Genomic DNA, 11,887 nt, shown 5'->3' on the forward strand with positions numbered 1-11,887 from the left:
CAAATAATAACGATTAGCATCCCTTGTGGTATGTTTGAATGGTCCACACACATCCGTATGTACAAGGTCCAACAAACCTTCACCCCTCTCACACGGGCCTGTGAAGGGTGACTTTGTTATTTTTCCAAGTAAGCATGATTCGCAACTATTATCTGACTTTAGGTCAAATGACTCCAAGACTCCATCCTTTTGGAGTTGGCCTATGCGTTTCTTGCTTATATGTCCAAGACGACAATGCCATAATGATGCTTTATCCAAGTTATTATTATTAAGAGAATCAATACACAAAACATTATTTCCTAAGTTATCTACAACAGATACAGCTTCATACACACCATCACAAGGTAATGCTTTAAAATAAAGAACATTATTAAAGAAAGCATTAATCGAACCAACTTCATTATCAAATGAAAAGGTGAAACCTTGTTTATACAATGCATGAAAGGAAATAATATTTCTTGCCATTTCTGGAGAATAACAACATTTATTCAAATCTAAATTTAACCCACTACTTAGCGACAAAGTATAAACTCCAATCTTGGTGATATGTGTAACTTTCCTATTCCCCATGATTAAGTTTATTCTTCCTTGCTCCACATTCTCTCTTCTTCTTAGTCCCTGCAAGTCACAACAAATGTGAATACCACAACCGGTATCAAGGACCCAAGATTTTGAATAGGGTGAGTTATTAGAAATGATAGTGTAAATACCTGCATGGTTGGGTTTAACTTTCCCATCCTTCACATCTTGCTGGTATTTTGGGCAGTTCCGCTTCCAATGTGATTTTTCATAACAATAGAAGCATCCAGCCTCTTTTGGGTCAGAAGAAGGAGTGACGAAACCTTTCTTGGTTCCACTTGAAGAAGAGCCATCAAGGGTCCTAACCTTGGTACCCTTCGAAGAACTCTTTCTCTTCTTCCCTCGACTTTTCCCAATTGCCAAAACCGGAGTGGAGTTTGGAATAGGAGTGTTAACAACCGACTTCCCCTTAAGACCTGATTCAGCGGTCTTGAGAAGTCCCTGAAGTTTGCTGAGTGTGACCTCTTCCTTATTTATGTGATATTTCATGCGGAATTGATCATAGCACGATGGTAAGGAGCGCAAAATGATATCTATTGCAAGCTCCTCAGGGAAGTTCACATTAAGCTTCAGCAATCGATCCACATACCTTTGCATTTTCTAGATGTGGCTCATGACAGAATCCCCGTCCTTCATCAAGGTTGTTATCATGGAGCAGGTGATTTCATACCTCTCTTGTTGTGCACTTTGATGGTATCTTTCCATCAAATCTTGGTGCATTTCATAAGGGTAGAAATCCTCATAGGACTTTTGGAGTTCCGCTGTCATCGTGGCCATCATGATGCATGCCACTTTCGTAGCATCCCTTTCATGTGCCTGAAAGTCAGCGATCTCCTGAGGAGTTGCAGTGGTCTCATCAATCTCCTTAAGCTCCTTGTCAAGGACATATTCTTTATCCTCGTAGCGGGCAATCATCCTGATGTTTCTGATCCACTCATTGAAGTTGGATACATCAAAAGTGACTTTCCCACACAAGTTCATAAGGGTAAAGGAGCCATTTGGATTAGAGCCAGAAGCAGCATTGTTTGAAGACATCTGAAGGAAGAGGACAAGATTAGTTTAGATATTAAGAGATTCCTTAATAAAACACTCAAATGTAATATTAAGGATAGGATCCAATCACAATATATTATAACTTAGAAGAGGTATGCCGTAATCCAAGCTATAACATATTTGAAAGGTAGGTGAATGACGATTCACCAATTTCCACCACAAAAACCGAAATATTAAATATTAGGTTTTTTTATTGGTTCTTAGAAATTCCTAGATTCTTTGAAATTCAATGAACTTTTCAAAGGAATGTTTCAATCTCGAGTGTGACCTCCAAGTTTTGTGACTGGGATACCAAGGATCACAAAACAAGGTGTGAAGTAACCATGTAAATCACTTGGTACCCTTAAAGTTTATCACTCAATCGATGTGCCGGTAAACCACACACGCTCCACCGATACTATAATAAACTTTAAGTCACCCTTTACCTACCTTGTTAAGTCCAAGTTAGTGTGCTGGTTTACCACACACGCTCCACCAACGACTTAAACAAAGTGTAAAGTGTAATTTCATGGATTAGCACCTTATTCACATTTTCCCTAAAGTAACTAAGATTGGGAATTTAATAAAACATTTAGTTACTTTATAATATTCATCATACTTTTAATGAGAATTTATAAGTCCTTGTCTTACTCGTTCGGCTAACTACCCTCCACCAGTCAAGCGAGCGGTGGGTGAGAGTGGACACCCATTAAGTTGCCATTTTATAGGCAACAACCTTATACCCACCTTATAGACCGGCTTCGTGAATGAGGCGTACTAGCGGTAAGACGACTTTGTTCTTATATATATATATATATATATATATATATATATATATATATATATATATATATATATATATATATAATTATTAAATTATAATAATATAAGTATAAGGGTTGAATTTTAACTTTTAAAATTCTAAGGGTTGGAACTAAAGTTTTAACATGACTTTACTTGTTCCAAAACTTGAGGGTAAGTTTTGTAAACTTTCAAAACTTCTCATTTCTTGTAACTTATGAGTTTAATAGAGTAATAAAAATGAAGACTCTTCGTTTTTCTAACTCTTGTGTTCTTTTAATGGTTTTAATTCAAGTGTGACTATTGGTTTTCCATAACTTGAGGACAAGTTATGGACTCCATTAAAACACATTATGATCAAGAATTAAACTACCACATAGGTTACAAATAATTCCTATGATCATCTAAACATTATAAGAACAAGAACATGAATATGAACACTTTCATAAATCAAAATTACACTTAAAACTTTGTAATTTTGATAACTAGTTGTTGTAAATGAATTAGCAAAGACATTACACCATCTAAAACAAGTTTTCAAGTACCAAAACAGTTTAGGGTAATGTTTCTAGTCCATTTCCAGCAACTAAAGTTGAAAATCTGCACTCTGTCGATCCTACTCGCCGAGTGCATGAACCTAGTCGACGAGTAGGTTGAGGATACAAGTGAACTCGGGGAGTCCCCCCATGGACTCGGTGAGTTCAGCAGTCAGACAGCAAGTTTTTCGACTTTTTTCAACTTTTTAGCACAAATAACAAACAAACAAGCCTAGGCTCTAATACCACTGATGGGTTTTGAGCATTCTAACACTTCCTAAGTGTACATGCAACCCTAATAACCTTGGATCTATGTTTGTCTAATTATCATGCAAAGTTGAATTCCAAGGCTATATTCCTATCTAGCATACATGGGAACAATTTTTAACTTGAATGAAAGATAGAATAACTTACCTTGTTGTTGCTTATGTTCCTTGAAACCTTGTGAGCCTAGCACCCCAAGTGTGATGCCTCAAATGCTTCACACAACACCAAATGCTCTTGGAAAGACTTTTGAGAGAATACACACTTCTTGAAATCGGCCTAGTCCTCTTGTTTCATATGTGTAGCCGATTTTGGTGGAGAATGGGATTCTTATATAGTGTTGACACATCTAGGGTTACACCATGTAAACCCTAATGTGTCATGACTCTTCATTTCCATGACCCATGGGTTTGTAACTCCCGTGGAGCATCCTATGGGTGGAACCCAACTTGATAATCCATGGAGCCTCTTAGCCCACTATACAAGATATGGATGATTTACATAATCAACCCATATATTTAATTAGTTATCTTTTGATCACTTAATTAATTCTAAATTAATTCTTGATCAAACTAATCAAATAATATTATTAATATATTAGAACTTATAATATATTAATAATCTCCAAATGTTATTTCTCTCATTTAATCTATCCAATTGCATGGTGCCATGCAACCCAAATGGACCATGCCGGGTCGGGTCAAGTACATACCAGAAATAGTTATGGACTTAGACACCTTATCCAACATTAACTTCGTGGAAGAGCCCCTCGAAATCATGGATAGGGAAGTCAAGCAAACGAAACAAAGTCGCATCTCGATAATGAAGGTTCGCTGGAATGCCAAGCGGGGACCCAAATTCACTTGGGGGCGTAAAGACCATATGCAACATAAGTATACACATCTCTTTCCCTAGTCCGTAATTGTATTCGTTTTAGAATTTCGAGATGAAATTTCCTTTATCGGGGCAATGATGTGACAACCCAAACCTTTTTCAGTCAACGAAAGTCAAATCTTGTTAAATAAAAATTTTGAATTTTATTTATTTTGTCAACTTTGTCAAGCTCATAAGGGGTGAGAACAACTTAGAGTATATAAATTAAATTTATATAAGTGTCGAGACTAGTGCGAAGAATCAAGTTTTTTTTCTTCGTTCACGGCCACAGGGGGGGCACCTCCGACCGTAAACCCAACACACACACACACACACACACACACACACACATATATATATATATATATATACCCTCGTTTCTACAACTCTAGCCGAAAACACTACTTTCTCTCTCTGAACCCACCAACCGAAAACTCAAGATTCCTCTCATCTATACTCCGAAAATCATTTAATCCACCTTGGAACTTGTTTTGGAGCATCAAGCATTCATCATTTCATCAAATCAAGCACTCTTCATTCTTGGGTTTACGGTCGTGAACCTTCAAATCTTCATATTTTCACCAAGAACACCAAGAACAGACCGTAAACCATTCAAGGGCCGTAAACCGTTCAAGGGCCGAAATCAGTTCACGGTCACAATCAACCCTAAATTGTGGATCTTGGTTGTGAACCCAATTTTCTCACTTCGACCGAGTCTCGGTAACATCACCTTAAGCAAAATCAAGTGTTTTCTAACACTTTAACTTATGGGTTCGCTAATTTAAATGCAACTATGTATTTAATTATTATTAAGATTTCGTTAATTGTCGCATACATCAACTCGAGGGTCCTCATTTCCAGTCTCGTTGTCCGACACATACACGCAACCAACTGTGACTTCATACACCTACATTTTTACTACTTTTAGTGTTATCAGGGGGGAGAATACAAGTAAAATACTAGAATTTTGTGTTTTATACAAAATGATTTCAAATGGATTTAAAAACCTTTGCAATCAATACAAACCAAGAAATCACTCTATTTTATAAAAATATTTAGATATTCTAATCCCTTATGTAACATGCTGAGCATGAGGGTAGTTTTCAATATATAATGATAATTGCAAGGTTTTCAGTACCATCCATATTATACATTCAAACTTTATTGATATACTTTGGGAGCATCATCGAACTTTTACAGAATTCAATGCATACGATTGAACATACATACAAAACTATAATAGGTATAGTTTGTGGTTCAATACACCGATTTACAAACTCAAGAACCGTACATCATAACGAATATATAAACTATGGTGAAACTAGTTTATGGTATATTATTTTTTGAATACAAGAGTACTTTATTAAATAATTATTTAAATATAACTATTTTTATTCTATAAGACATACGTATAGATTCAAGTACAAGGGAACATTACATTACACGTAAACTAGTTAATACAGGGTTGTGAGACATCACTTCATTTGTACCCTTCGGGGTGCGGACTAAATCCTATCATAGTATAACCAAAGTCTCCTAAAGGGAGAGCGTGAGATTTGTGAATAGATCTATTCGGGACTGACTATCCCACACCTAAACTGCTAGTTACAGTTAGGCAGGCATGCCTATGGTGACAAATATCATAACGTCCGACACATGAAGAACGTCGTAGAGGTCACTAGGTCATATCAAGCATGTTTATACGAACTCACAACAATATAAACTAACCTTTGTTTACATGATTTCATTCTTCAATAGTTTTATTTTCATTAATAGAACTAATACATACTACAACTGGAGGATTTCAGGGATTTCAATTCATGGTTTTATTTTAAGTAATAAAACTACAATACATAATGGTGGTAACCAAGGTTTTATACAATAACATACGATACATACTGGTGTTAGCCAGAGTTTCATACAATGCATTACTATACATTACCGGAGGTAACCAGGGAATTCCATACAAGAGTTTTCAAAACAATACCATACAATACAGCTGGTGGTAACCAGACATACATGTTAATACTTTTCATTACCAAAGAAAATATTGGAATTTCTTGGAAACTTACAAACATTTTCACAGATTCATCAACAGGTTTTCATTACAAAAACATGCTTATGAACTCACCAGCTTTAATGCTGATACTCTTTCAAAACCACTTGTATTCTCAGGAAATTAGTAGACATGTACTTCCGCAGGCTTTTAAGAAGACGGAGTGTATAGAGTCACGCCTTTTACATTTTGCTATACTTTTGATGTATATAAATATGAATCAAATTGATGTAAATACCTTACATATATTCAATGTAATGGTTGTGTTTACTTTGATTACTATGAGGCAATTGTTGTGATACTATACATGACATCCTCCACCCCCAAACGTTTCCGCCGTTTCGGTTTGGGGTGTGACACCAAATTTCTCTTTAACCTCATCCCTAAGTAGCCTGACACTAACCTTTTGTTTCTATAAGAATTGTGTTGTGTAATGGGTACTTATCCATGAATAGTTAACGATTGAACCTAACTTGAAGTTTCTTGCACAATTATGCTCATTTATGAGACTCTTAATCTGGAAAGACTTTTCCTCACTCATATAAGAAGCCCATATCCTAAACTTGCACTGCCCAGAACAACATTTCACTAATAGTCTCCTACTATCATTTTTTTTTTGTAATATAAATGATAACCATTTGCTATAGCATAGTTAAACATCATATGTTTCAGTTGTTTAGGACTCACAAATCTCATACCTAATAAAGGTTTCTGCTTCTTCCAATGAACATTCTCAGTGTAAATAGCCTGGTCAGTAGATATTACCTCATCTTCTTGTGGTGGATCATATGTATCTTCACGAGGTGGACTATAGGGGGTAAGTTGCTCCTTTGGGTACAACTTACTCGGAAACTCATCATCATTTGTCTTGTTCATAGAAATGCACTCATCAAGTTTAGTGTCCATTTCCATGTGAATGCCATCATCTTGCTCACTTTGCAAATCCTCCCTTGCACCTAGGATATCATCCTTACCACCATGTAAATCTTGCATGTCGATTCCATTATCCATATCTATATTACTGTGCACTTCTTCATGATCTTCATTTGCACCAGATAATTGGTCTAAAAAACTGTAAACTTCTGCTTGCTCTTCAAGAATCCATTGATGTACATTAACACCAAGATGGTCCATATATACATCAACTACACAATTAGAACCATACCCTACTTCGATTAGTTCCATGTAATCCATGTCGGCCGCGATTAACCTTAATCCATCAGGAAAATCAATATCGGGCATGCAAAAGTACACATTCACATATATCTCAAATGCGAATCTTTCAAGGAACTCGACAAATTCCTTCTTGTCCATTCCAGCAAAATCAACATCATCAAACCTTTACTCTACTCCACCTGAGTAAGTAATAGAGGGTACCTGGTAAAAATTCCAGCAAAATGTAGATCAATCTTCATGAAAACGACCATAGCAACGACAAAGTTCGCCGATTTGAGTGACGAACACTTGAAGAAAAGGATAGGACCGAAGAGCAGCTGAACAACAAATTTCGATGAGGGAGTTAAGAAGAAAGTGTTTGAAAGAGACAGTTGAGGGGTTTAAACGTACAATATCTCTCATTAACTCCTATATACACGTGACAATGATGTGGACTAAATTAAACTATTTGGATATTAGGTGGAAATAGAAAATTCGTATGTAGGATGGGGGTCACTGGGTGACCCCTTCATTTTTCCAAAAATGTCATTTTAAAACCAGAAATTACAAGTTTATGCCCTTAAAATGTAAAAAATAGTCACGATGGACCATTTAAACCATTATACGTAATTTTGTTGGGCTACAGTGACAATAACCCAATAAAATAAATAGTTTTTCAATTTAGGCTGTGGGGTGTCATAATATTTTTATCGGCGGTAATCAGATGTGCACCCCTTACGGGCGGTGAACACCGCGCAACTTCCTCCTTTTTACCCACCGTATGTTTCCATGGACACTTCCTCTCTCTGCTCTCCATCTTCTTTACCCTCTTTTTCCTATTCTCTTTATGGATGACACGATACCTCAATACATAAATTCACAGGCAAATAATTGATTGTTGTGGAAGAAATCTAGTGGTATCACGAATTTTTTTACCACACCAGCCTTTGTCTTTAAACAATAAAAAATTAAAAATCGATTACCTTATCCGGACACTTCCCTCCATTTGACTAGTTGTCATAAATTTGAAAACCCCAAATCGTCTTTCCTCACCTAAAACACCACAGGATCAAGAAGCCGTCTTTTCGAATCGTTCAAGCTCTTCTTTTTCAAACTACGTTCATGTCAAAATCGAAGAAGGTGAAAACCCCCCTATATTCACAATCCACTTTTAGTTTTTCTCATATCAACGACGATGACGACGATTTTCAGACCCCAACTCAATCGTTCCCACTCACCCAAAGAAAACCTAGCTCATCACAGTTAGTCAAATCCTCCAATGCCGCCAGCAATCGACAACCCAAGAAGCCTAAAAAGATTCATGCTTATCCCGGTAAGGAAAATCTCGAACTTCCACCTGATTTAGGTTTGGATTCAATTGTGTCTCTAGAATCTATGGAGTCGACTGTATTCTGCAGCAATGTATTAGACAACGGTGATTCATTTACGAATGATGAGAAAGAAACAAAACCAAAAGAAGGGTTTGGCTACTTATCGAATTCAATAGAGTCTAGGTTGTTGTCGAGGTTCAGGGGTGAGTGTGGATTAAGTGTTTGTGAAAATTCTAATGAGAAGGTAGACGAAGATGCAGAGGAAAGATCTGATGACAATCAGGATGCTGGAACTACACAGCTTGATGTATTGCTTGATTTATGTTGCTCATCTGAAGATGAGGATACGCCTATGGACAATGCTGATAACAATAACATGGATGTTGTTGGTTTTATTAGCTGTCCCCTGTGTGGAATTGACATTTCTGACATGAGTGAGGAGCTGAGACATGTTCATACCAATGAGTGCCTTGATAAAGAGCAAGTTCATAATCATAATCATGTAACACCTTCTTCCTCATCCATTGTTTCTGATTAACTGTATCAAGTGTGTGATTCATCTGTGAACTGTTTTGCAAACTACTTTGTAGGTAGATGTTCCTAATACTGACAATTTAACCGAATGTCCTGGACAAGTTCTTGATGATCCTTCTCCTGAAGCTGAAGGGCAAATCCGTCAAATTTCTCCTGTTTCTAAATGGCTGCACAATCTTGGCCTATCTCGGTATGAAGAAGTTTTCATCCGAGAAGAAATTGATTTGGAAAGTCTGCGATGGCTGACAGATGAGGTATGCAGTATGCTTCCTAACATTTTACCATTTTGCCCTCATCCAGTTCCATTCCATCATTAAGCTTCACTCCATATTGTTTCATGCAGGATCTATACAATATAGGTATTACTGCTCTTGGTCCCAGGAAGAAGATTGTTCATGCTCTTAATGAACTAAGAACACAAGATTCAGTGAATACACCTCAAAAAGTGGTGAATACACACACAGAGAATACAAAAATAATCACAAATAAGAAGATTACAGATTTTTTTCCTGGTTTCACTCCCAAAGTGAAAACACAAGTGGTGAAACCCAATTCAAATGATGGCAATAAACGTAATATTGTGAAAAAGAATGTCTTAAATAGAAAGACCCGAGATATACCCCCATGGTGTTCAATCACAGGAACACCAACACCCTTCCGTGTGGTATGCTTAATGCTCTCTTATTCTTATTTATCAAAATGTGACTTTTCTTTATAACCAAAATGTTTTTCTCTCACATTAATACTCTATTAGGATGCATTTAAATATCTGAGAAGGGATTGCTTTCACTGGTTCCTTACACACTTCCATGCAGATCGTACGTGTTTAAAGTTCTACTTTAACATATCATTTTTTCAATAAAAAAACACTATTTTTGACCATAAGGGTAAAAAGGGCATTTACGTCTTTTCAGATTACGGAGGTCTTACAAAATCATTCTGCCATGGAAAGATTTACTGCAGTTTAATTACAGCAAAACTTGTAAACTTAAAGCTTGGGATTCCATGGGAGAATATTGAAGTTTTACCTCTTAATGAAAAGATATGCATTTCTGGAGTTGATGTCACATGCTTTGATGCTAATCATTGTCCAGGTTCTGTAATAATTCTATTTGAACTTCCAAATGGTAAGGTGTGTAACTCTTTATCATGCTGACTTTGACTTTTATAACCTTTTACGTGTTTTTTAAAACTTTTTTTTTAATGCATAACAGGCTATTCTACACACAGGAGATTTTCGTTTTTGTGAAGATATGACAAAGATTGTTGGTTTACAGAGACATGTCCAAACACTTATCTTAGATACCACTTATTGTGATCCTCAGGTATACACAAACATAAATTTTTTGAAAACATAAAGTTTTTAAAATTTATAAACAATCAATCTTTGCAGTATGATTTTCCAAAGCAAGATGCTGTGATTCAATATGTTCTTGAAGCCATACAAGCTGAAGCTTTTAATCCAAGAACATTGTTTCTAATTGGCAGCTATACTATCGGTAAATAAAATTTTATCACATCCTAATTTCATTTCTTTCTCTTTACTTTTTTTTTTTTTTTTCTGTCTTTGAAATTTAAAAAAAAAAAATACAGGAAAAGAAAGGGTGTTCATGGAAGTAGCTCGTGTCCTTCATAAGAAAATACATGTCAATGCAGCAAAAATGAGAATTCTAGAATGCTTAGGAATGTGTAAAGAAGACATGCAATGGCTAACTTTAGATGAAAGGGAAAGCAACATTCATGTTGTGCCTATGTGGACACTTGCAAGCTTTAAAAGATTAAAACATGCATCTAACATGTATAAGGTGATTGCTTTTTGCTTCAATCTTTAACCTAATTCAGTAATGTCTTAATAAATATAATATTAAGTTATTAACATAATGGTATTTGATTTTTCAGGGTCGATATAGTCTTATTGTTGCTTTCTCTCCAACTGGTTGGTCTTTTACTAAAGGAAAGAAATCAACCCCAGGAAAGAGGTCACAACAGGGTACCATTATAAGGTGATGTATATGTAATGGGTACTTTTATTTATTTGTTTATTATGAATTATAATGTTTTTTTTTTTTGTGGTGTAGGTATGAGGTGCCATATAGTGAGCATAGCAATTTTACAGAACTTAAAGAGTTTGTGAAGTTTATATCTCCAGAAAATATCATCCCAAGTGTTAATAATCATGGCCATGAATCTGTAAACAAAATGATCTCTTGTTTGTTGTCTTAAGGTTAACTTGTCACACCAGGTATAATTTAGCTACCTATATTGACTTGTAAAATGCTTACATGTCGTTAAGTTAGTTATTTTATGAATAAAATGATGTATTTAGCTGTTACGACTCATGTTTTTTTATCTTTTTTTTTGACAGATTTGGATTTAAGGAGAGTTGGAGTAATTTACACACTTGTAAACTCAAAGTTATATATGTAAAATGTAAAATATGGAAGATTGTTATAATAAACGTTTGGTATTGCTGTTTTTTTTATTTTTGCTTAATTCTAATATAGTTAAAGTTTATAATAAGTAGTTGATTAATCAAAAATTTGCAATCAAAACATAAAAAAGTAGATTTCTAATCGTAAGAAAAGTGTTTTTTGTTATGAAATATTAGTTTGTGAATAGAATTGGATTCACTATTTTTCCTATAACTCTCTATTATTATTTAACATTAGTAATAATCATTTCAATGTGTTTCATATTGTGTATTCATCTTTTATTTTATTTTGGTT

At 35.4% G+C, this 11,887-nt stretch overlaps 1 protein-coding gene across 1 annotated transcript; it reads left to right on the forward strand.

Moving 5' to 3' along the window:
• The first annotated feature begins 8,269 nt into the window (after positions 1-8,269).
• LOC144998679 (sterile alpha motif (SAM) domain-containing protein) lies at positions 8,270-11,643 on the forward strand. Its single transcript, XM_078958412.1, has 11 exons — positions 8,270-9,129; positions 9,218-9,415; positions 9,505-9,825; positions 9,916-9,979; positions 10,076-10,293; positions 10,376-10,486; positions 10,555-10,660; positions 10,755-10,966; positions 11,061-11,164; positions 11,240-11,403; positions 11,527-11,643. Exons 1-10 carry the CDS (start codon positions 8,419-8,421, stop codon positions 11,382-11,384), a joined length of 2,190 nt encoding a protein of 729 aa, XP_078814538.1. The 5' UTR covers positions 8,270-8,418; the 3' UTR covers positions 11,385-11,403; positions 11,527-11,643.
• The last annotated feature ends 244 nt before the right edge of the window (positions 11,644-11,887 follow it).

Source organism: Lactuca saligna, chromosome 5 (assembly GCF_052625555.1).
Source record: "Lactuca saligna cultivar CGN05327 chromosome 5, ASM5262555v1, whole genome shotgun sequence".
Classification (NCBI taxonomy): Eukaryota; Viridiplantae; Streptophyta; class Magnoliopsida; order Asterales; family Asteraceae; genus Lactuca; species Lactuca saligna.

Coding starts and splice junctions, on each gene's coding strand:
- LOC144998679 (XM_078958412.1), top strand. CDS start 8,419: ATGTCAAAATCGAAGAAGGTGAAAACCCCCCTATATTCACAATCCACT. Junction 10,294..10,375: donor TTGAACTTCCAAATGGTAAG/GTGTGTAACTCT, acceptor AATGCATAACAG/GCTATTCTACACACAGGAGA. Junction 10,487..10,554: donor CCACTTATTGTGATCCTCAG/GTATACACAAAC, acceptor CAATCTTTGCAG/TATGATTTTCCAAAGCAAGA.